General features: G+C 46.8%; 1 protein-coding gene across 5 annotated transcripts in view; it reads right to left on the bottom strand.

Moving 5' to 3' along the window:
- Positions 1 to 25,939, bottom strand: part of LOC140899145 (discoidin domain-containing receptor 2) — a 158,698-nt gene that overhangs the window by 83,565 nt on the left and 49,194 nt on the right. For all 5 annotated transcript variants that reach the window (XR_012155234.1, XR_012155235.1, XM_073314065.2 and 2 more), the window contains exon 2: positions 2,293 to 2,431. Coding sequence is in view for 3 of the 5 variants with exons in the window: in XM_073314065.2 (XP_073170166.1) it covers positions 2,293 to 2,356 (64 nt within the window). In the remaining 2 variants the exon portion in view is untranslated. The remainder of the gene's footprint in view (positions 1 to 2,292; positions 2,432 to 25,939) is intronic.

Raw genomic sequence — 25,939 nt, 5'->3', positions numbered from 1 at the left:
CAGGGACAAACCATCCCGATGTGTAGAAAGAATAGTAAATATGGCAGGCGACCAGCTTGGCTTAACAGTGAAATCCTTGCTGCTCTTAAATACAAAAAAGAAGCTTACAAGAAGTGGAAGATTGGACAAATGACCAGGGATGAGTATAAAAATATTGCTCGGGCTTGCAGGAGCGAAATCAGGAAGGCCAAATCACACCTGGAGTTGCAGCTAGCAAGCGATGTTAAGAGTAACAAGAAGGGTTTCTTCAGGTATGTTGGCAACAAGAAGAAAGTCAAGGAAAGTGTGGGCCCCTTATTGAATGAGGGAGGCAACCTACTGACAGAGGATGCGGAAAAAACTAATGTACTCAATGCTTTTTTTGCCTCTTTCTTCACGAACAAGGTCAGCTCCCAGACTACTGCACTGGGCAGCACAGCATGGGGAGAAGGTGACCAGCCCTCTGTGGAGAAAGAAGTGGTTCGGGACTATTTAGAAAAGCTGGACGAGCACAAGTCCATGGGGCCGGATGCGTTGCATCCGGGAGTGCTAAAGGAGTTGGCGGATGTGACTGCAGAGCCATTGGCCATTATCTTTGAAAACTCATGGCGATCGGGGGAAGTCCCGGACGACTGGAAAAAGGCTAATGTAGTGCCCATCTTTAAAAAGGGGAAGAAGGAGGATCCGGGGAACTATGTGCCAGTCAGCCTCACCTCAGTCCTTGGAAAAATCAGGGAGCAGGTTCTCAAGGAATCAATTCTGAAGCACTTGGAGGAGAGGAAAGTGATCAGGAACAGTCAGCATGGATTCACCAAGGGCAAGTCATGCCTGACTAATCTAATTGCCTTCTATGACAAGATAACTGGCTCTGTGGATGAAGGGAAAGCAGTGGACGTGTTGTTCCTTGACTTTAGCAAAGCTTTTGACATGGTCTCCCACAGTATTCTTGCCAGCAAGTTAAAGAAGTCTGGGCTGGATGAATGGACTATAAGGTGGATAGAAAGCTGGCTAGATTGTTGGGCTCAACGGGGAGTGATCAATGGCTCCATGTCTAGTTGGCAGCTGGTATCAAGTGGAGTGCTCCAGGGGTCGGTCCTCGGGCCGGTTTTGTTCAATGTCTTCATAAATGATCTGGAGGATGGTGTGGATTGCACCCTCAGCAAGTTTGCAGATGACACTAAACTGGGAGGAATGGTAGATACGCTGGAGGGTAGGGATAGGATACAGAGGGCCCTAGACAAATTGGAGGATTGGGCCAAAAGAAATCTGATGAGATTCAACAAGGACAAGTGCAGAGTCCTGCACTTAGGATGGAAGAATCCCATGCACCGCTACAGACTAGGGACCGAATGGCTAGGCAGCAGTTCTGCAGAAAAGGACCTAGAGGTGACAGTGGACGAGAAGCTGGATATGAGTCAACAGTGTGCCCTTGTTGCCAAGAAGGCCAATGGCATTTTGGGATGTATACGTAGGGGCATTGCCAGCAGATCGAGGGACTTGATCGTTCCCCTCTATTCGACATTGGTGAGGCCTCATCTGGAGTACTGTGTCCAGTTTTGGGCCCCACACTACAAGAAGGATGTGGAGAAATTGGAAAGAGTCCAGCGGAGGGCAACAAAAATGATTAGGGGACTGGAACACATGACTTATGAGGAGAGGCTGAGGGAACTGGGGATGTTTAGTCTTCAGAAGAGAAGAATGAGGGGGGATTTGATAGCTGCTTTCAACTACCTGAAAGGGGGTTCCAAAGAGGATGGATCTAGACTGTTCTCAGTGGTAGCAGATGACAGAACAAGGCGTAATGGTCTCAAGGTGCAGTGGGGGAGGTGTAGGTTGGATATTAGGAAAAACTTTTTCACTAGGAGGGTGGTGAAACACTGGAATGCGTTAGCTAGGGAGGTGGTGGAATCTCCTTCCCTAGAAGTTTTTAAGGTCAGGCTTGACAAAGCCCTGGCTGGGATGATTTAGTCGGGGATCGGTCCTGCTTTGAGCAGGGGGTTGGACTAGATGACCTCCTGAGGTCCCTTCCAACCCTGATATTCTATGATTCTATGACAGGCTTACTGGTTGCAGACCCACTTGGAAGGCAGGACAGGGAATATGTCCATGCCCCAGTGTGGAGCTGGGATTTCCACGGGGCGGTGTTTCTCCCTGCATTCTGGGAAGGCTGGGCACCTGGCACACAGGCAGCTGCTCTGGAGCCATTTTTGTAACTTCATACAAATGGGTCCATTGTAAGAGGGAAAACAAGGGGGGAAATGAAAACACACAAGGTAGGAGTTAGGGTCCTCCCCACATTCGGTGGCTCCCTACCAGGGTTGATTTCAGCACTGGATGGCTCAGGCAGAGCAGCCAGCAGCAGCATGCAGAGGATCATGGTGGGCAATGGGAAGTGCTGCACCGGGTCAGTCGGGCGCGAGTCCTTCACAGCCAGCAGCTGCCATCTACATTTCTGAAAGACAAAGCAAAAGAGAGGAGATAAAAAGTCCTCTAATCGGGACCCTTGTGGAGCTGCAGACCCTCAGCACTGTGCCCTGGCGCAATGAGCCACAACACCCTGCGCACACTGGAAACAGCACCTGCTGGCACAAGAATGGGCTGCATCTCTCTCCTGGCTAGCAGCTAGTGTGTTATCCTAATACTTGCCCGCTGCTAGTGTTGACTCTGGAGCTATTCAATGCTGTAGGAAGTTCACCGTCTAACAGCAGAGCAGCTCTGCATATTGTGCCCCTACTCTACTTGCGCTACATTGATGACATCTTCATCATCTGGACCCATGGAAAAGAAGCCCTTGAGGAATTCCCAGCCTTCCACACAAACTTCCTCATGGCTGGACCTTACAAAAACTAGACAAGCCATTTACAACACACACTTTGCTTCTCTACAAAAGAAAAAGGAAACTAAACTATCTAAACTACTACATGCCACAAGGGGCCACAACAGTGGTTCCCTTAACCCACCCAGCAATATTGTTAATCTATCCAGCTATACTCTTAGCCCAGCAGAACAATCTGTCCTATCTCGGGGCCTCTCCTTCTGCCCCTCCACCCCCACGAACATGATACAGTTCTGTGGTGACCTAGAATCATATTTTCGACGTCTCCGACTCAAGGAATATTTCTAACACACCTCTGAACAACATACTAATCCACAGAGACCTTCCTACCAACACTACAAAAAGGATTCTGGGTGGACTTCTCCTGAAGGTCGAAACAACAGACTGGATTTCTACATAGAGTGCTTCCGCCGACGTACACAGGCTGAAATTGTGGAAAAGCAGCATCACTTGCCCCATAACCTCAGCCGTGCAGAACACAGTGCCATCCACAGCCTCAGGAACAACTCTGACATCATAATCAAAAAGGCTGACAAAGGAGGTGCTGTCGTCATCATGAATAGGTCAGAATATGAACAAGAGGCTGCTAGGCAGGTCTCCAACACCACTTTCTACAAGCCATTACCCTCTGATCCCACTGAGAGTTACCAAAAGAAACTACAGCATTTGCTCAAGAAACTCCCTGAAAAAGCACAAGAACAAATCCGCACAGACACACCCCTGGAACCCCGACCTGGGGTATTCTATCTGCTACCCAAGATCCATAAACCTGGAAATCCTGGACACCCCATCATCTTAGGCATTGGCATCCTGACAGCTTGATTGTCTGGCTATGTAGACTCCCTCCTCAGGCCCTATGCTATCAGCACTCCCAGCTATCTTTGAGACACCACTGACTTCCTGAGGAAACTACAATCCATCGGTAATCTTCCTGAAAACATCAACCTAGCCACGATGGATGTAGAAGCCCACTACACCAACATTCCACACAAAGATGGACTACAAGCCGTCAGGAACACTATCCCCAATAATGTCACAGCAAACCTGGTAGCTGAACTTTGTGACTTTGTCCTCACCCATAACTATTTCACATTTGGGGACAATGTATACCTTAAAATCAGCGGCACTGCTATGGGTACCCGCATGGCCCCACAGTATGCCAACATTTTTATGGCTGACTTAGAACAACGCTTCCTCAGCTCTCGTCCCCTAATGCCCCTACTCTACTTGCGCTACATTGATGACATCTTCATCGTCTGGACCCATGGAAAAGAAGCCCTTGAGGAATTCCACCATGATTTCAACAATTTCCATCCCACCATCAACCTCAGCCTGGACCAGTCCATACAACAGATCCACTTCCTGGACACTACGGTGCTAATAAGCGATGGTCACATAAACACCACCATGACAGGTTTCAGAGTAACAGCCGTGTTAGTCTGTATTCGCAAAAAGAAAAGGAGTACTTGTGGCACCTTAGAGACTAACCAATTTATTAGAGCATAAGCTTTCGTGAGCTACAGCTCACTTCTTCAGATGCATATCGTGGAAACTGCAGCAGGCTTTATATATACACAGAGAATATGAAACAATACCTATTCCCACCCCACTGTCCTGCTGGTAAGGACAGTGGGGTGGGAATAGGTATTGTTTCATATTCTCTGTGTATATATAAAGCCTGCTGCAGTTTCCACGATATGCATCTGAAGAAGTGAGCTGTAGCTCACGAAAGCTTATGCTCTAATAAATTGGTTAGTCTCTAAGGTGCCACAAGTCCTCCTTTTCTTTTTATAAACACCACCCTACACCAGAAACCTACTGACAGCTATTCCTGCCTACATGCCTCCAGCTTTCACCCTGACCACTTCACACGATCCATTGTCTACAGCCAAGCTCTACGATACAAACTCATTTGCTCCAACCCCTCAGACAGAGACAAACACCTACAAGATCTCTATCAAGCGTTCTTACAACTACAATACCCACCTGCTGAAGTGAAGAAACAGACTGACAGAGCCAGAAGAGTACCCAGAAGTCACCTACTACGGGACAGGCGCAACAAAGAAAATAACAGAACGCCACTAGCCATCACCTTCAGCCCCCAACTAAAACCTCTCCAGCGCATCATCAAGGATCTACAACCTATCCTGAAGGACAACCCATCACTCTCACAGATCTTGGGAGACAGGCCAGTCCTTGCTTACAGACAGCCCCCAACCTGAAGCAAATACTCACCAGCAAACATACACCACACAACAGAACCACTAACCCAGGAACCTATCCTTTCAACAAAGGCCGTCACCAACTCTGTCCACATATCTATTCAGGGGACACCATCATAGGACCTAATCACATCAGCCACACTATCAAAGGCTCGTTCACCTGCACATCTACCAATGTGATATATGCCATCATGTGCCAGCAACGCCCCTCTGCCATGTACATTGGTCAAACTGGACAGTCTCTACGTAAAAGACACAAATCAGATGTCAAGAATGATAACATTCAAAAATCAGTTGGAGAACACTTCAATCTCTTTGGTCACTCAATTACAGACCTAAAAGTGGCAATTCTTCAACAAAAAAACTTCAAAAACAGACTCCAATGAGAGACTGCTGAATTGGAATTAATTTGCAAACTGGACACAATTAACTTAGGCTTGAATAAAGAGTGGGAGCGGATGTGTCATTACACAAAGTAAAACTATTTCCCCATGTTTATTCCCCCACCCTCCACTGTTCCTCACAGTTCTTGTCAACTGCTGGAAATGGCCCACCTTGATGATCACTACAAAAGGTTTTTGTTTTGTTCTCCCCTCCTCCCCCCGGGTAATAGCTCACGTTACCTGATCACTCTCGTTACAGTATGTATGGTAACACCCATTGTTTCATGTTCTCTGTGTATATAAAATCTCCGTACCGTATTTTCTACTGCATGCATCCGATGAAGTGGGCTGTAGCTCACGAAAGCTTATGCTCTAATAAATGTGTTAGTCTCTAAGGTGCCACAAGTCCTCCTGTTCTTTTTGCGGATACAGACTAACACGGCTGCTACTCTGAAAGCGGCACACCAGTATCACTTTCATATGAACCCTGGCAGGTCACCTGTTCAGAGCTCCAATGCAAAGTCACTTCTGCCCCTGTTTATTCGTTCCCCTCCTTTAATACACAGCGATCACAGAGATGCCCAGACACCTCCTTACGGCAAAGCATGCAGGGTCACTTTCAAAGCATGCCTCCCTCAGCCATGAGAAATGAGGCAAACACTTCCCGGGTCTCTGCACTTCCGGTGACACGGGGGCAGAATGATTGCACTTGGACACAAGCGCCTTGCTTTGTGGGACCTGCACTCCGGAAAGATGGTGCTGAGCACAGCACAGTGACTGTGGGCAGCGAGCAGCAGCATGTGGTTCAGTGACTAGTTGAGCCTGTAAAGCCTCACAGCACCATCCATTCGCCCTGCCGCCAGCAGCTCCTGAGTGACTTGTGTAACTGAGCTGGGCAAATCCCTATCACTCTGGCTGCCTCTGCATTCCTCTTGGAACAGGCCTTTCCCCCTTGCTCGTAACCTTCTCAGACTCATACCCTCTGGGCGAGCGTTTCCCAGGTCTACTCTGCACCTAATGGTCAGTTTGTTTACAGTGGAACAAAGGCAGGTTGCTGTTTTCGAGTGTGTCCGTTCTGTCCTTCCCAAAACCCTGCTGCCCCAGCCCAACAGCAATTTGGGGTAGCAATGCAAACCGGGCCAGCGAGAGAGTCCGTAGGGTTAACGTGCAGCTTTTCACGCGAACACAGATACTAACGATTGCCAGTTTGTTACTAACAATCTGACAGCGCTCTGTTGGTGCCCCGTGATGTTTCTCTCCGGTGACATATCTGGAATAGGGCAGACCCCTACCACATTCAGTGCACACAAGACTGCACTCAGTTTGCAAGGGTTCTATGAGAGCTCTTGTCTTGCTGAGCATATCCTGCAGGAATGCCACCAAGGAAATTGTTCCATAAGAAAAAGTGTCGTTGCTTCCTATCTGCTGGGGTTTTTTAAACTAGGAAATGCCACAAAAAGCTACCTTAAAAGACCAGTAAGATTATACAGTGCAGCCCTCAAAAGTTCAAGTCACATTCACCTGCCTAACCTCAACCTCTGTCCCTTGTGCACATGCGTTATGACTCAGGCATTCACCACAGCAGGGGCAGGCAACCTATGGCACGCGTGCCAAAGACAGAACGCAAGCTGATTGTCAGGGGCACTCACACTGCCCGGGTCCTGGCCACCGGTCTGGGGGACCCTGCATTTTCAGTTAATTTTAAATGAAGCTTCTTAAACATTTTAAAAACCTTATTTACTTTACATACAACAATAGTTTAGTTATATATTATAGACTTATAGAGAGAGACCTTCTAAAAACATTAAAATGTATCACTGGCATGCGAACCCTTCAATTAGAGTGAAGACTCGGCCCACCGCTGCTGAAAGGTTGCCGACCCCTGGGTTACAGGATCACATGGTATTTCTGATGCAGAACCCTGTCCCACTAGTTACAGCACTCAGGCTGTATGGTGAAAGATGATACAATGTTAACAAAAGACAGCTGCCTGGTTCACTGCATCCCATTCAGCCAGTGCCCTGGGTAGGGTCCGAAGGCATGGGTGACCATGCGGACAGGATCCTGCGCTTGTTCTGCCCTGGCTTTTAAGTGTTGCACTTTGCAAAGGAACCTTTGAAAGCTCCTGTTCCATACAGAGAGACACAGAAATGAAAAACTGAACTGCCAGCCAGAGGGCCCTGGAAATACTTACACGTCCCACAGAGGAAGTATAACAGAGAGTTCTACAATCCCATTCCAGAAGGAGCCCTTTAGTAAACACAGCGCTGCCGACTGCACTCATCCCACGGCAAACACATGGTAATTGCTGACCCTTCCTCGCATAAGGGGGCCCCTGCAGGATGGTGCACGCCCACCTGCTCTGTGGGCCAGCATGGAGGGGGATGGAGACATGGCCCTGCCTCCTCCCTGCCCTCTTAGGGAGGCTGTTGACTGCAGTTGCAGCTGACCCTTTCAGACCAGGCACAGAGCAGGGGGAGGCAAGAGGAAACCCAAAAGGCAATAATGCTGTCATGTGTTCAGTACCTTGCTTTAGCTAAGGATGCTGTCCTGCCCAATGCCAGTGTCAGTGTGACTGTAGGGTACTTGTTGATCAAATACAGAATTGATCAAATACATCCCTCCGAGAGATGAGCCTGATCAGATCAAAATCCTGTGAATTATTGGCCCAACAAACAGAGTGTAAATATACGTACATTCCCAGATGCTACCCCACATATCTGAGATTACAAAAGATAATGAGCAATATTATTTTGTATCAGGAGAAACAGTGTGTAGCAGCTTTAGGATCATGCACTGAGCCTCATATGTGCTGTTTTCTGACATTTAAATGCTTTGATGAATGTCCAGTTAGCAAAGTGTAGCCCGCCAGGAGCTTACCTAGGTCCCTGGGTCTCTGTATGCCGGAAGTTCGGGGGAAAGCCAAGGGCAGACTCAGAGTCTGCTGCGCCACCCTGCGGGAGAGTGGAGAGACACTATCTAGACCAGAGCGACAGGGGCCCTGTCAGCTAGGGGGAGGATGGCAGGAGCCAGTATGGCTACCAGCCCTCTGCTCAGAGGAGGGGCAGTCTCTGAGAGAAAGGAGGGGGGCAGAGCCAAGTGACTGACAAGTGAAGGCCTGGAAGAAGAGCAGCCCTGACCACCCTTGGGGAGCACTGGAGAGGAGAGAAGCCAGTCTGAAGCCAGCCACTGAAAGGGCATGGCTGGCTGTGGGTGAGCTGGTGAGTCCCAGGGTGCATGCAGGGTCCCCCTGAGAAAGAGCCTCTGGCTGCAGCACCTCCTAGCTTGGTCCTTTCTCTCCTCAAGGTGACTCCCAGTGTCTCAAGTTAGTTGGGAAAACTCCCCCCATCCAAGCCAGTCTGAGTTAGTTCTCCAGTTCCCTAGGGAAACCAGTCACAAAATGGCACCACTGCTCTGGTCCAGGGCTGCCGCCTGCTGTGAGTGTGTCTAAGCACTATGGTAGAAGACAAACGTTAGGATCTTAGTCAAGTTTAATAACCTGCATCCTTTTGTGGGGAGCAGAAATCCTGGGACCAGAAGCAGTCAGACTCCTGCATGAGGAGGATGCGGCCAGCAGCCCTCGGAGGTGTCCAAAGCTCCATCTTTCAGATGATCAGGGAAATTGTTTGGGAGACTCCCGACTCCCAGAACGGTGTCCTCAAGCCAGTGGTAAGGGTTTGGGGATTTTATTACCTGCTGCCTATTAAACCTGCGGAGTGACTTACTACCTTATCCCATGTGAGTCTTTTGGGCTGTACTGAACCCAGTCAGCCAAGGTGCTGATTGCTGTTGCAGAAGATATTATCACAGGTCATCCAGGGCCCCTACAAACTACACGTACCAATGGGACACTGATTTTTATGTTTTCTGTATCAGGTCAGGTGATGGGGAAAATTCGCGGGTATTACCTGCGTGGGCACCAGTGACCCTGAGAGTAGTGTTTTACTATTATATTATATTTACTTCACGTTTAATATAATTACTGTGCTGAATACATTGTGTGTGTTTGTGTTATTTCTTGGGAGTCTCCAACTCTGGCAAGCAAGTGGGGGTTACCCGAGCGGCCCTGGTGACTGTGCCAGGAAGGACCAAGAGGAGTGGAGGCGCACCAAACAAATTAATATGGAAAGAAAATAAGGGAAGTTACACCCTCCTGAGCTGGAGGTGGGATCCAAAGGAACCCAGGCCTGTCCATCAAAACTCATGAGGAGGTTAGTGCTAAAAGAGGTAACGGGGTGGAGAAGGATGCTACACAAGCAATTCAGATGGACCTGCCCTCCTCATTATTTACCACTCCAATTGCTGTGTCATCTGAAAAGTTTATCTGCAGTGATCCCAGGAGTACACTCCTGATAAAGCTGCAGTCACTACCATTCACTTTCATCAAGCAAAACCAGTTTCATGGGTGATACGCCCGTAAATTAGCCATGCTGATATGCACTGTCCCAAGGAAAGCAAGTATGAAGTAAGAATATTTTATGTTTACAGTGATTTGTCCACAGGGACTTCTCAGTATCTGTGTCACAAATGCAGGACCCAGGTCTCCTGATTCCTAACCCTAATGCAGTACATCAGTGCAGGAGGGGGTCACAGAAGGCTGTCAGGGGCATCACTGAAAATTTATTACAATCTAAAGCAAAGAAAATCTGTCTCCCCCACTCCCTTCACACCCATTAAGAGTCAAATATTCTCTGTCAACCTCCCGAAACACATGCACACCCCTAGACGAGGTGCTGGGTACTGCTGATTTATTTTTACTCTTAATTTTATAGTAAATATAATGGAACCATGAACATTTTTGGCTTTAAATAAGGGATCATCGATGTGAAAAGGCCAGTGCACCATGCCACTCAACCATTCTGAGCCTCACACTTTCCTGACTATACAATGGGGCTGTTACTCTGCACTTCTCATACGTAGGTCTCACAGGCCCTTACAGACTGGGTGTGCACAAGCAGCCCCCTACACCAACAGGACAAGTGGGGCACAGAGAAGCTAACTGACTTATCCAAAGTTGCAGAGCAAATAGGTATGGACATGGCTTCTGTTTCAGGTGTGTGGCTAATCTGCTGGCTAGACCATTGTTCTTCCCAAGGTGGGGGACTAACCCTGGCCAGGTCTACAGTGGAAAATACTTCACCCATTTTCTGCACCATTGTAGTCCCCCACTCCTCCCCAGTTCCCATGGCAGCAAGCTACAGTGTCTTTGCCACCACGCTGCCAATTCCTGCTCGGAGCAGCTCCTGGGCTCAGTCACCACGGCCTGGCGTTATGCTGTACTCTGTGGTGTTGTGGGGCTGGCAGGAGCCAGGAACAGAGAGGGCATGTCTACACTGCAATTAAACACCTGCAGCTGGCCCATGTCAGCTAACTCAGGTTCGTGGCGCTGTGACCATGGGGCTGTTTAATTGCTGCACAGACATTCAGGCTCGGGCTGGAGCCCGGGCTCAGGGACTCCATGTGTACGGCTGCATGGAGAAGCCAGGGTGGCGTTTGAGTTCTGCCAACTGAACCCTCGCCCCAGGGAGGCAGCAGGTCCAGCCTGGGTGTCTGGAGGAAGCAGGAGGTGGAGGGCATGAGCACGTTGAGTTAGTCCTTGGGTGCAGTTCGGAGGCAGGTTGGCTGGACAGCACGCAGCCTGCCCAGATGCTGCAAAGGGGCAGCAGGGTATCAAGGCAAGAGCTCACGAGACAAGTAGTGGGGCCAGGGCCAGGGCCATGATTGAGGAGGTGGCAATGAGGGATTGGGGAAGCAACACATTGGAGCCATGAGAAGACGTGGGAGTAGGGGCTAGAGTCTGGACATCAGAAGCAGCAGGGAAGTGGGGGCACGCAGGCCTTTTGAGAGCACCAGAGCGTGAAACCAGGGCACTCTCATCAGGTTCTGGAATGACTGCTTCTTCGGAGCAGGTCACAGTGCATGGGCAGCATGGGGAGCAGCTCCCACACTCCGCTTCCCTCTCGGAGGGCTGGTTCCATGGGTATTAGTCTCTCCCCACCAGAGCGCGAGATCACGCTGTAACACCAGGGAGTGTGTCAGCACAGGGCCGTGTGTGCGTGTTACACTGGCTCCCTGGCACTTAGCAGGCAGCTCCCGACTGCCAGAGCCTCTCTGCTGCCTCTCCCTTCTCCTGCAGCACACTTGGTTGAGATGCCTAATGCGATCTCTGAGCGTTTGGGGAAGCTCCTCTCACCCCTTGGCTTTGGGGCCCTGGACTAGAAAGCGACTCTCTCTGCCCCAAGCCCCTCTGCTCTGCACGCTGCACAGTTGCTGCGTTCAGCCTAGTGCCCCAGTTCCCCTCTCGTGTTCGCTTGCTGAGCCTGTACCCGGGGAGAGGCTGCCTCAGCGTTAGCTGTCACTGTGAGGAGATCTCTGCGAGGGGAGCAGTCCTGGGCAGGGGGCTGGGCTTTGTGCTGGTCGGTCTGTTCTGGCTGCTGGTTTGTGTGTTGGGGTATCAGGTACTGGTCTAGCTGGTGGGCACCTAACAGTTCTGGGTGGGCCATGTAGGGTGCTGCCATAGGGGGATTAGTGTTGATGAGCTGGGGGAGCGAAGTGTTTAATTTCTGATCCTTACGTGTTTTGTGGGAGGGGCAACATTTGCAGTTTTGCCTGAGGTGGCCCCAGACGCCGGTTATCCTTTCCTGCCTGTTGATTGGCAAGGGACATTGAGGGGGCAGCCGCGGGGACTGGAATCCCTGTACATACAGCGTGCTCCTCTGCAGCACTGGAGGAGGGGGGTTTCCCTTGGGGTTTGATCTCAGCCCATGAAAGCCACTGTGAAAACTGGGCCCGAGACTTTACTCCCGGATGGTAGCATGGGTTGGATGATGCTGCTGGATAGGTTTAGCAGTGGTTTTCTCTCTCTCCTGTTTTCTTTCTGGTGTGGAGGGCCCACGAGAGCTTTTCACTGCACCCAGAACGCCCGGCTGTATTTGTTATGACTTTATTCTAAGCCTGCTGTCACACATCTACCCCCAGAGAAACTGCCACACCTGGAGCGCAAGGCCCACATTGGCACCAAAACCCCAGGCAATAGCAAAGCCTGAGAGCGGCAGGAAAGCATTATCCCTGTTTGCTGGGCTGGGTGGATCAAGTTGCTAATTGCTAACAGCTGGCTGCATCAGAATAAAACTCTGTTACAATCATTATGTGAGCAGAAAAAAATCTCCCTCCTGAAAAATATTTCACTCACGGGGTATGTCTACACAGCAAAGAAAAACCCACGGCTGGCCCATGCCAGCCAGCTGCAGGGCTGTTTCATTGCTGTGTAGACTTCCGGGCTGGAGCCCAAGCTCTGGGATCCTCCCGCCCCATAGGATCCTAGAGCCTGAGTTCCAGCCCGAGCCCGGAAGTCTGCACAGCCCCGCAAGCAGAGCCCCGCAAGCCTGAGTTGGCTGTGTAAACACACCCACTGAGAAGTGGAGAGAGCAGCTTTCTCCAGCATACAGAGCAGACACCAAGTCAGAGAAACAAGCCCGCCTCTTCACTCCTGTACAGGCAAAGGCCACTACTGTCCCCAGTGGAGCAGGTGACCCACCTGCTAGCGAAGGCATTCCATAACATTCCCTACAGTGGGAACAGGAGGGAACTGTCGTTTACATTTCTAACTGGATCTGCATGAAATAGGTGGAGTTTTGGGGCCCTCCTTCGTCCCATCCTCTCTTCAGAGATCCATTGTGGAGGGCTGGAGTGTTCGGGAGGCTTTGGGGATCCAAGATGAAAGAGACACTATTGTTTGAACTTGCTTGTTTGCAAACGGTTCCCTGGGAGCGGGAGTCCTGCTATGGATGCAGGAGGTTCTGTGGCAGTGATCCGCCTGCTGGCAGCAGTGCACAGGCTGGAGGAATCGGCTTCTCTCTTTGATTATGGGGTGCATCGCGCTGCTGTACAGGCCTGCCTTTGGCATGGTTCTAGTCAGGGAAATGGCTCTGTGAATGGCCGACTATATAAACCCCTCTCCGCTACTGAGAGGTCGAGCGGGCTGGAGGACGACAAGCCTGTTTCATGACAACTGTCAAGGTTTCAGAACGTGTTTACATTCTGCATCGGAATGAAAACAAAACCTCTTAAATGTTTTCATGAAACAAAAAGGTGGCCAGCCAGTCACACTCTGTCTCATCAGAAGTGGCCAGAGAGCCGTGGAACTCGGAACACTTCCTGTCCTAAACATTTTGGTCTCGATGAAACACCATAGTGCAAAGAAAACACAATTTGTTGAAAATGTTCAACCCAGCTCCACTTTCAAGTCAGTTTTGCTCAGCTTACAAGTCAAACAAGGATTTTGCTGATTCTAATACTTGTTTTATGGTAAATCTCCTGTCTCTTTCTTCCTGTTTGACATCATTGCTTTTGACCAAGATTCTGCCTTTGAACTGTAGCTGCAGTTTGATGAAGATGCACAGGACCGACTGGAATACAGCTGTCTTCCCAGGGTGTTGGACACAGGCCCTAGGGAGGAAAGCCCTCGGCCACACCATACCTCACCAGTATCCTCTTGCCTACAGAACAGAAGCCCCTGCAGTTCAGATGTGCGGGACTCTGCCTGCAGCTATTAACACTTCTCGGGTTTAGCTGCTGCCAGGACGAGTTCGAAGGCGAAATGCGGCATTGGCTCTGGGCTGGAATGGAGATTCCTGGGTGAAGCAGAGCATGCTGCCCCCGATGGCACTCGGGGGCCCCTGCCCATCAGTGAGGGAACAGACACATACACTCCAAACGACTTCATTCAACTAACGACCTTGTGCAGCTCCAGCTACTAGTATTACCGTATATGGTAATCACTCATTAGCATATGTTAATGAGCACTACACATTTGGGGATGTACTGGGGTAACTATTTTCAGATGGGTTCTCTGTGTCCAGTGGCTCGCGTGTCCCAAACAGGACCCATGCACACGGGGGGGCCTGTCAGGCATCTTGAGGGTAGAAAGAGCAGTGCTGTGTTCCAGGATGCAGTTCTAAGCGCAACTCGGAGAAGAACACAGGCAGCCACAGCTCCGGAGGGCGCTGGTGCGAGTGGGGCTTGCTGAAGGGCTGTCCCGGCTCTCCAGATTAGCAGGCACTGGGCTGGCGTTTCTCCTCCAGCCGGGCATGCTGATCCCAGCTCGCTACATCACGCTACCGCCAAGTGGGCGGCAAGCCAGGGGTGGTGGCACCTTTCTACAGACGGGATGCTGGGAAACCTTCCCATCTATGACCCTAGTGCTGTTGCATGAGGCCAAGGGGCTCTAGAGTTTATCTGCTCCCCGTCATGTCTTGTCCTGCATGCAGAACAGCACCTGCGCCGTCAGAGATGGGAGCTGCACCTGCACCTTTGTTCCCCGGGGGGCATCATGGCGGCAAACATGCACCCACGCACACACACAGGTGTGGGAACCAAGGGTGCGAGGGGTGCTGCAGCACCCCCAGGTTTTACGCAGGGTGCTGGCCGCCGGCCTGGGGTCCCTGTTGCCAGCTCCTGCCACCACGCCTGTCCCCAGCCTCGGCCCCCTTGCCCCTGTCTGCTCCCGGCCCCAGCTTGGGGGAAGGGGTGGCAGACAGCAGTAAGGGGGCTGGCTTTCAGCATCCCCACTATTAAAAGTGTTCCAGCATCACTGCACGCACGTGCGCGCACCCACCCCCAGCCCCTGGTGCCCCTGGGCAAGGTGAGCATGGTGTATTGTGATGAGCCCATCTCCCACTGGCGGGAGCTGCCTGCGTGGGAAAGATGCTGCCTGTCATTAGCTTTTATTTTAGATTTGTACAGTCAGAGTTGCTGGCCCCTGTTTCTCTGGTATATTTCAGTATTTATCATTGTAGGTTCATACATTCATGGATGCTAAGGCTGGAAGGGACTATTATGACGATCTAGTCCGACCTGTATAACACAGGCCAGAGAAGCTTACCCAGGGATTCCTGCGTCCAGCCCAATAACTTGGGGTTGAGCTAGAGGGTATTGTTTAGAAACATACAGTCTTGACTTAAAGACTCCTGTTGATGGAGAATTCAGCACACTCCTAGGTACGTTGTTCCAAATGTTAATAACTCTCATTGCTAAACATTGGCAGCTTACTTCCAGTCTGAGATTGTCTCCCTTCATCTTCCAGGCATTGGCTCTCATTCTGGCTTCGGCTGCTAGATAGAAAAGCCGGTTACAACCAGAAATCTCCTCCCCATGTAGACACTTACAGACCATGATCAAGTCACCTCTTAACTCTATCTTGGAGAAACTAAATAAATTGAGTTTCTCAAGTCCCTTACTGTAAGGCAAGTTTTCCAGATGCTGAATCATTCTTGTGGCTCTTTTCGGATCCCTTTGCAGTTGGTCAACAAATCTCAAGCTACCAAAGAAACATCTGACACAGAATCATAGAAATGTAGGACATCCACTCCTGTCCCTGGCACTGAGGCAGGACTAAGTATTATCAAAACCATCCCTGACAGGTGTCTGTTTAGCCTGTTCTTAAAAACATCCAGTGACAGAGATTCCACAACCTCTTTAGGCAATTTATTCCAGTGCTTAATCACCATTACAGTTTTGAAGATTTTCCTAATGTCTAACCTAAATTTCCCTGACTGCAGTTTAGGCCCGTTGCTTCTTGTCCTGTCCTCAGTAGATACAGAGAACAATTTATAACATCTTATGTACTTGTAGACTGCTGTTAAGTCTCACCTTAGTCTTTTCACCACACTAAAAAACCCAGTTTTTTCAATCTTCCGTCATAGGTCATGTTTTCTAAACCTTTAATCATTTTTGTTTCTCTCCTCTGGACTTTCTCCAATTTGTCCACATCTTTCCCAAAGTGTGGTGCCCAGAACTGGACACAGTACTCCCGTTGAGGCCTTATCAAGGCTGAGTAGAGTGGAAGAACTAATTCTCATGTTGTACTTACAAACACGCCTGGTAATACACTCCAGTAAGATGTTTGCTTTTTTTTTTTTTTTTTCGCAACAGTGTTACACAGTTGACTCATATTTAGTTTGTGATCCATTATAAGCCCCAGATCCCTTTCTGCAGTGCTCCTTCCTAGGCAGTCACTTCTATATTTGTGCAACTGCTTTTCCTTCCTAGGCATAGTATTTTGCACTTGTCCTTATAGAATTTCATCCTATTTATTTCAGACCATTTCTCCAGTTTGCCAAGATCATTTTGAATTCTCATCCTATCCTCCAAACCGCTTGTAACCCCCTCTCAGTCTGGTATCATCCAAAAAGTTTATAAGTGTACTCTCTATGTCATTATCCAGACCATTTATGAAGATATTGCTTAGAACCGGATCCAGAAAAGTTCCCTGTGGAACCCCCTCCTGCAATATGCCCTTCCAGCTTGACTCAGAGATAACTACTCTCTGAGTACGGTTTTCCAATCAGTTATGCACCTACTTTACAGAAGGTTTGTCTAGGCTATATTCACTAGTTTGCTTATGAGAAGTTCATGTGAGACAGTACCAAAAGCCTTATTAAATGCACGATGATTATTTTCTGATCTCGAAAGGACCCCTCTCTAACCAGAGAATCCCTCTGTGACATAAAGGCCCTTGTGAAAGAAGAGGAAAAAGTAATTGTTCATGGGGCTGCTAAGTAGCCTCAAAATGTACTAGGCAGCAGAGAATCAGGTCCTGAAAGTTCCCTGAACCGGCAAACACACTTACTGTAACTAGTGATGCATGAATGCATAAGACTCTGTGAACAGTTGGAGACTGAGGGAAAACTATCCCTGTGATTGCTCAGCATCCAAATCTCTTGCTTAAATCAAAAGCACATTTTCCCAAACAATGCTAGTCCTTGACTGGAGTTCAATGCTTCAGGCTAGCACTACATTTAATATAGTCTGCTCCAGAGCTAAGGTTGCACTAGGATTTTCCTTTTAAATGACCCAGTGTCATCTTCTAGTTCTGTTCTGTCTTGAATAATTTTTAAGTGTACATGAGATGATTATTCTTAGCAGGTTTGTACTGTAGAATATACTCTTGGCTGGAAAGTTAAGTACCTGTGATGTGACAGGGTATCAGCAAATCCAGTTTTCCAACTTTTCAGACTCTCCTGTATTTTGAAACCCTTTGGATTAAAAACTCCATAGCATGTAAATACATCAGAATTCACATTATGTAGTAAATGAGACTGTTGTCTAGGGCAACAGCAGTACAGACATGGAACAAAAAGTAAAGTACAGTTAAGATCACTGAGAGACATCCAGGCTTCCCAGGGAATCAGTTCTGAGGAACGAGGGTTTGGGGCATAGGAGTTCATGACACATAGCAAAGGCACCTTTGTGATAACTGTCTAAAATTATTCCTCACCAGAACAATTCTACATAACAGAGGGGCTTAGCAATGCAGAGTGTACAGTGCTTGTCTTTGTTTACGAAGTCCCAGTACGTAATACTATGCAAACATGATTATTTAGTTTCCCCTGGTTTCTGGGTAGAAACAAGGCATATATATTTTAACATTGAAAGTCATTAATCCTTGGAACAACTTACTGAGGAATGTATTGCATTATTGATCGCTGGCAATTTTTAAATCAAGATTGGATTTTTTCTAAAGGATCTGCTGTAGGAATTGCTGACTGTGATTGAATAAAGTTGATTTGTTAAGGGACTGAACAGTATGTGGCTGAGATTACAGCTACAAAAGTATAGAATTTATCCAAAACAAAAATAAAATCTACACCCCTAAATTATACAGTATGATGAAATCAAAATAACTTGTAGCCTACCCTCATGATCTGCACAGCTATCACTCAGTCTTGTCATAAATCAGTGGCATCTCCACATATCATACCATTACAACTAACCACGTGGTTTTATTATATGAAGATTTCTTATCTTAAACTCACACAGAAAAACACTAGAACTGGACACACCATTCAAGCAGTGGACACACCAGTGCAAAATACAGAGGCGAAATAATCTCTCTACTCCTACTTGAGTTTCCCTGCTTACACATCCTAGCATTGCACTAGCTCTTTTGGCCACAGCATTGCACTCTTAGCTCGTGTTCAGCTGATTATCCACCACAATCCTCAAACCTTTTCCAGAATCCCTGCTTCCCATGACAGAGTCACTCATCCTACAAGTGTGGTCTACACTCTTTATTCCTAAAGGTAAACATTTACCTCTAGCAATATTAAAACATATATTGTTTGCTTGTGACCAGTTTACCAAGCGATCCAGATTGGTCTGCATTCATTATTTACCACTCCGCCGATTTTTGGGTCATCTGCAAACTTCATCAGTGATGATTTTATGTTTTCTTCCAGGCCACTGATAAAAATGTTAAATAGCATATGGACCCCCCTGGAACCACTCCCACCCGATAATGATTCCCTGTTTACAATTCAATTTTGAGACGTATCAGTCAGCCAGTTTTTAATCTATCCAATTATTCCAGTCATCCCACTTACCCTTTTTAAAAAATTGGCACAATATGAGCTTTCTTCTACTGGAACTTCCCCAGTGCTCCAAGACTTATTGAAAATCAAAATTAATGGTCCCGCCAATTCCTCAGCTGGCTCTTTTAATACTCTTGGATGCAAGTTATCTTAACCTGCTAATATAAGGCAGTCGTCTGAATGAGCTTTCTGCTGCCATATACTGATGAACTGGAGGAAACTACCTCATGGGCAGACTTTATTTGCATAGACACATCTATTTTGCCCAGGTGACCAACAGACACATCTGCTTTGCCAAGGAGATTAATTTTGGCTGTTTTGGATTAAAATTCACTTAAGTCTTGGATGCAGGGGTAATGAAATTTTGTTATCCTTCCTGCATGACTAAAGGGAAGCAGACCTATAATTGACATGCCCTTGTTGAGCGGTTACCGTAAGAATAACCTCACTCACTGAATGTGGGGGCAGCAATTCAAGTGAAAGTCAGAGGGGGCGGGGAAGCTGTTTCTCCTCTGCACTGAGGATGCTACGTGAGAGTCCATTTGATCCTCCCCCTCCAGTGTTTAAAGACAGATCAGTGGCTTCAACCGAGTGTCTTGTCTCTTCTGGTGATCGGTAGGTCCAGGGGGCTCAGCCTTAGCCCCAGTGGTGTGGACAGCACTGCGATGAAAACAAGGAAGCAGAGGCAGCAGCGAAGCATTTAAGACCCCGAGAAATCACTATAGCGGAGATGACTGAGAACCTGGCTGGGCAGTGGAACCTTGGCTCATGGCATGGTGGATAAAGGCAGTGTGGTGAGAGACGCCGCAGCAGCTCTGACTGTTAATAGCTGAGGCAGGTGGTTATGACACCGTAGGGCCAGACTGGACCAAAGGATGCAGCAGAGCAGCCGTAAAATCAACAATGGCAACTGGCAGCATCACTCCCTCCCTCCAGCTCCCCACCCTCCTCCAGGGCTGGAAGTGAACCAGCCTGAATGCCCCCTTGCACTCTGGGGCTTCAATGACCTCGGACAACAAACCGTGAGTGGAGTACACCAGAGAGAAACTGGAAATGGTGTACTGAAGGGACTCTCATCTATTGTTCTGTCACACTGCAAGCTGAGGCAAAGGACACTGCCCAAGATATTGAGGGTGTGTGGTTTTACTTATTGTTTGCATACTTTTGAACCACTGTTGTAGTGTTTTCCCAAATTAATGTTGTGTTCCCTCTCCCCCTAATAAAAATTGTCTTTGTTATACGCAACCAGAGGCCTAGTCTACACCTAAAAATTAGATCAACCTTACTATATTGCTCTGGGCTGTGAAAAATTTTGCATCCCGAGTGCCGTGCTTATGTCAACTTAGCCTCCACTACAGGTACAGCTAAGTCAACAGAAGAATTCTTCTGATGACCCATCGACCACTTCTTAGAGAGGTGAATTAACTACTTGGATGGAAAAACCCACTCCATCGAAGCAGGAAGTGTCTACGCTACACTGGAGTGTTTGAGAGTGGGGAAGTATTACTGGCTCCTAGAGGCACCCCAATGGGTGGTATTTAGTTTTCATGGGTTTCTGAGTAGAAAGGAGGCACATATATTTTTAACAGTGAACGTAATTAACCATCGGAACAACTTACCAAGGGACGTAGTGGATTCTCTATCACTGGCAATTTTTAAATCAACCCTAGATATTTTTCTCAAGGATCTGCTGTAGGAATTGCTGACTGTGATTGAATAAGATTGAATTGCTAAGAGACGGAACAGTGTGTGTCTGAGATTTCAGCTACCCTTGAAGCTGGGGGTGTGATTCCCGGCTCGCCTAGATATACCTGTGCTAGCTCGACTTGGACAAGCGCACTTAAAAAAGTGTAGTTGCAGTAGCATGGACAGCAGCGACATGGGCCAGCTGCCCTGAGTACAAACCCATCCAGATCCCTTGGGTACATACTCAGGGCAGATAGTCTGGGCTGCCACTCACTGCTCATGGTGCCCTGGCTCCACGTGAAATTTTGCACAATCCCAGCTAGGGCTGGGCATTGGCCGGTCCGAAAATAAGCGATCAATTATTGGTCAAATAATGTCAAATAATGTAAAAAATAGCCCAACATTTTAAAGCACTAACTTATTAGAACAGTAACAAAAGACTTTCTGGTTTCCAATAGGCTTAAGCCTCAGATACTTATGGCTACTTTACAAAACACAACCTACTTAATGGAGTTATTTTACTCAGAAAAATGTGAAACACAATGAAATCAAATTCTAAAAAAGGAAAGAATAATTATTCTTACTTTTGTTAGTGATGCTAGGTTAGCATTTAAATGGGAATGTCAGTCAAAACTGAACAACTACAAAAAGAAAAGAAAAATGAAATGTCCCAGAAATAAAACAAATCTAGCAGCTATAGAAGAAAAAAAGGCATTTTTAAATGCGGCAGGCCAATTTTTCAAGCAGCCTCATAGCTGTGCATCTAGTCTCTTTGTGCTGGGGGAGGAGGTTTAATGATTGGGAATCCTCCTCTCCCTCCCCCACTCCCTTCAGAGGTAATTTCTGTATGTTTGTCTGGTCAATTTAGCTTGTAAGCTCCACATGTGAAGGACTGTGTCTTTGAACTTGTTTAATGTGCTTGGCAAACTGCCATGTACACTGACGGCCTGATATACTAATAAAGATACACATACAATGTTCTTTCTAGAAGATTCCAACTGATTTAGAGGCTCAACTTTCAATTAATTCACCTTGTTCTCAAGAAGTGGCATTAACACATGGTAAAGTGACTGATCAAGATATTTAAGTAAGCTTGCTAACAGATGGCATCATGATGCAAATCAAAACAGGGCATGCTTGCTGGGATCAGCAAGGAAAGCTACCTTATTGAGGTCAGAACATGTAGGGATAAAATGAGAAAGGCCAAAAGCCATGTAGAGTTGGACCTTGCAAAGGGAATTGAAATCAACAGTAAAAGGTTCTACAGCCATATCAATAAGAAGAAAACAAAGAAAGCAGTGGGACCGCTAAACACTGAGGATGGAGTGGAGGTTAAGGATAATTTAGGCATGGTCCAATATCTAAACAAATACTTTGCCTCAGTTTTTAATGAGGCTAATGGGGAGCTTAGGGATAATTGTCGGATGACAAATGGGAATGAGGATATGAAGATAGATATTACCACATCCGAGGTAGAAACCAAACTCGAACAGCTTAATGGGACTAAATGGGGGGGCCCCAGATAATCTTCATCCAAGAATATTAAAGGAATTGGCACATGAAATTGCAAGCCCATTAGCAAGAATTTTTAATGAATCTGTAAACTCGGGGTTGTACCATATGACTGGAGAATTGCTAACATAGTTCCTATTTTTAAGAAAGGAAAAAAAAAGTGATCCGGGTAACTACAGGCCTGTTAGTTTGACATCTGTAGTATGCAAGGTCTTGGAAAAATTTTTGAAGGAGAAAGTAGTTAAGGACATTGAGGTTAATCGTAATTGGGACAAAATACAAAATGGTTTTACAAAAGGTAGATCATGCCAAACCAACCTGATCTCCTTTTTTGAGAAGGTAGCAGATTTTTTTTAGACAAAGGAAACACAGTGGATCTAATTTACCTCGATTTCAGTAAGGCGTTTGATACGGTGCCACATGGGGAATTATTAGCTAAATTGGAAAAGATGGGGATTAATATGAAAATTGAATGGTGGATAAGGAACTGGTTAAAGGGGAGGCTACAATGGGTCACACTGAAAGGTGAACTGTCAGGCTGGAAGGAGGTTACTAGTGGAATTCCTAAGGGATTGGTTTGGGGACCAATCTTATTTAATCATTTTATTACTGACCTTGGCACAAAAAGTGGAAATGTGCTAATAATGTTTGCGGATGACACGAAGCTGGGAGGTATTGTCAATACAGAGAGGGACCAGGATATCATACATGAAGATCTCGATGACCTTGTAAACTGGAGTAATGGTAATAGGATGAAATTTAATAGTAAAAAGTGCAAGGTCATGCATTTAGGGATTAAGATCAAGAATTTTTGTTATAAACTGGGGAGGCATCACTTGGAAGTAACAGAGGAGGAGAAGGACCTCGGAGTATTGGTTGATCACAGGATGACTATGAGCCGCCAATGTGATATGGCCGTGAAAAAAGCTAATGCAATCTTGGGGTGCATCAGGCAAGGTATTTCCAGTAGAGATAAGGAGGTGTTAGTACCGGTATACAAGGCACTGGCGAGACCTCACCTGGAATACTGTGTGCAGTTCTGGTCTCCCATGTTTAAGAAGGATGAATTCAAACTGGAACAGGATGATCCGAGGAATGGAAAACCTGTCTTATGAAAGGAGACTCAAAGAGCTTGGCTTGGTTAGCCTAACCAAAAGAAGGTTGAGAGGAGATATGATTGCTCTCTATAAATATATCAGAGGGATAAATACCGGAGAGGGAGAGGAATTATTTAAGCTCAGTACCAATGTGGACACAAGAACAAATGGATATAAACTGGCCATCAGGAAGTTTAGACTTGAAATTAGACAAAGGTTTCTAACCATCAGAGGAGTGAAGTTCTGGAATAGCCTTCCAAGGGGAGCAGTGGAGGCAAAAGACATATCTGGCTTCAAGACTAAGCTTGATAAGTTTATGGAGGGGATATAATATGATGGGATAGCCGAATTTTGGCAATTAATTGATCTTTGACTATTAGCAGTAAATATGCCCAGTGGCCTCTGATGGAACACTAGATAGGGTGGGATCTGAGTTACTGCAGAGAACTCTTTCCTGGGTGTCTGGCTGGTAAGTCTTGCCCACATGCTCAGGGTTTAGCTGATCGCCATATGTGGGGTCGGGAAGGAATTTTCCCCCAGGGCAGATTGGCAGAGGCCCTGGGGGATTTTCACCTTCCCCTGCAGCGTGGAGCATGGATCACTTGCTGGAGGATTCTCTGCACCTTGAAGTCTTTAAGCCACGAGTTGAGGACTTTAATAGCTCAGACATAGGTCAGGGGTTTGTTACAGGAGTGGGTGGGTGAGATTCTGTGGCCTGCATTGTGCAGGAGGTCAGACTAGATGATCATAATGGTCCCTTCTGACCTTAAAGTCTATGAGTGGCCTCTGCTGCTGAGGACACTGGTGTTGTTTGGGCAAGAGATAAGCTACAAGACATTTTGCGGATGATACAGTCATTGGATACCAACTTGGATGGAAGGAAAAAACTCGTTATGAGCATGAAAGCAGAAGCTGCTAAAGTGGGAGATTGTATCATTATACAGAAGGCCAAGACCATGCGAACAGGAGAGAATGCTGTCAATACTGACAGATGTGTGATTGATGGAAGAGAGTATGGAAGAGTTTATGACTTTGTCTATCTTGGAAGTACAATATCTGCTAATCGCCAGCTCACTAAGGAAGTGAAGGCAATAAATGGTAAAGCCAGTAGATCATTGTCCAATTTGTCAAACATCTGGAAGAGTACGAAGATACATCTACACACTAAAATGAGATTGCACAACACAGTTATCCTTCTAACACTACTGCATGCCTCCGAAATGTGGCCGATCATGGAAATGCACAACAGGAAGCTATATGCATTCTGCCAGCGTTGTTTAAGAAGAATCTTGGGAATTCATTGGCGAGATCATGTAACCAATGTGGAAGTGCTGCGCCAATCACATGGAGCAGACGACTGTGGACTCAATAATTGGACAGAGACAGCTACAGTGGTTTGGCCATGTCATCAGACTACCCCAGGGCAGAAGCACACCTTAGATTGAATTCCCCCTGGAGGGCAGAGAAAGCATGGAGGACCTATTGCAGGATGACTGAAAAGGGCTGGGGGAAAGCCAACAGATGCGGAGGAGCATGTGGTTCGAACATCCCTTAGGGGAGGATCTATAAATGGAGATTCCCTATGTCCTAATAAGGAGGAGAGGATGGAAAATGATAAAATACAGGGAGGATCTGATGAGAAACAGTCAAATGAAAAGAAGTCCCATTCAATTACGTCATGCAATAGGGGACAGACAAAAAATGACAAGTTTTAAAAATGCTTATATACCAATGCTAGAAGGCTAAATAATAAGATGGGTGAACTAGAGTGCCTAGTATTAAATGAGGATATTGATATAATAGGCATCACAGAAACCTGGTGGAATGAGGATAATCTATAGGACACAGTAATACCAGGGTACAAAATATATCGGAAGGACAGAACCGGTCGCGCTGGTGCGGGAGTGGCATTATATGTGAAAGAAAGCGTAGAATCAAATGAAGTAAAAATCCGAAATGAACTAAATTGTACTATAGAATATCTATGGATAGTAATTCCATGGTTGAAAAATAAGAATATAGCAGTAGGGCTATGCTACAGACCACCTAACCAGGATGGTGATAGTGACTGTGAAATGCTCAGAGAGATTAGAGAGGCTATTAAAATAAAAAACTCAATAATAATAATGGGGGATTTCCAACTATCCCCATATTGACGGGGTACATGTCACCTCAGGAAGGGATGTTGAGATAAAGTTTCTTGACACCTTAAATGACTGCTTCTTGGAGCAGCTAGTCCTGGAACCCACAAGAGGAGAGGCAATTCTTGATTTGGTCCTAGGTGGAGCACAGGATCAGGTCCAAGAGGTGACTATGGCTGGACCACTTGGTAATAGTGACCATAATATAATTAAATTTAACATTCCTGTGGCGGGGAAAACTCCACAGCGGCCCAACACTGTAGCATTTAATTTCAGAAAGGGGAATGACACAAAAATGAGGAGCTTAGTGAAACAGAAATTAAAAGATACAGTACCAAAAGTAAAATCCTTGCAAGCTGCATGGAAACTTTTTAAAGACACCATAAAAAAGGCTCAACTTAAAAGTATACCCCAATTTAAAAAACATAGTAAGAGAACCAAAAAAGAGCCACAATGGTTAAACAACAAAGTAAAAGAAGCAGTGAGACAAAATGGCTTCCATTAAAAAGTCGAAGATAAATCCTAATGAGGAAAATAGAAAAGAGCATAAATTCTGGGAAATGAAGTGTAAAATATAATTAGAAAGACCAAAAAAGAATTTAAAGAACAGCTAGCCAAAGACTCCAAAAGTAATAGCAAAATTTTTTTTAAAATACATCAGAAGCAGAAACCCTGCTAAACAACCAGTGGGGCCACTGGACAATCGAGATGCT

This window comes from Lepidochelys kempii, chromosome 16, assembly GCF_965140285.1.
Source record: "Lepidochelys kempii isolate rLepKem1 chromosome 16, rLepKem1.hap1, whole genome shotgun sequence".
Lineage (NCBI taxonomy): Eukaryota > Metazoa > Chordata > Testudines > Cheloniidae > Lepidochelys > Lepidochelys kempii.
This window is presented reverse-complemented; position numbering and strand designations above follow the sequence as displayed.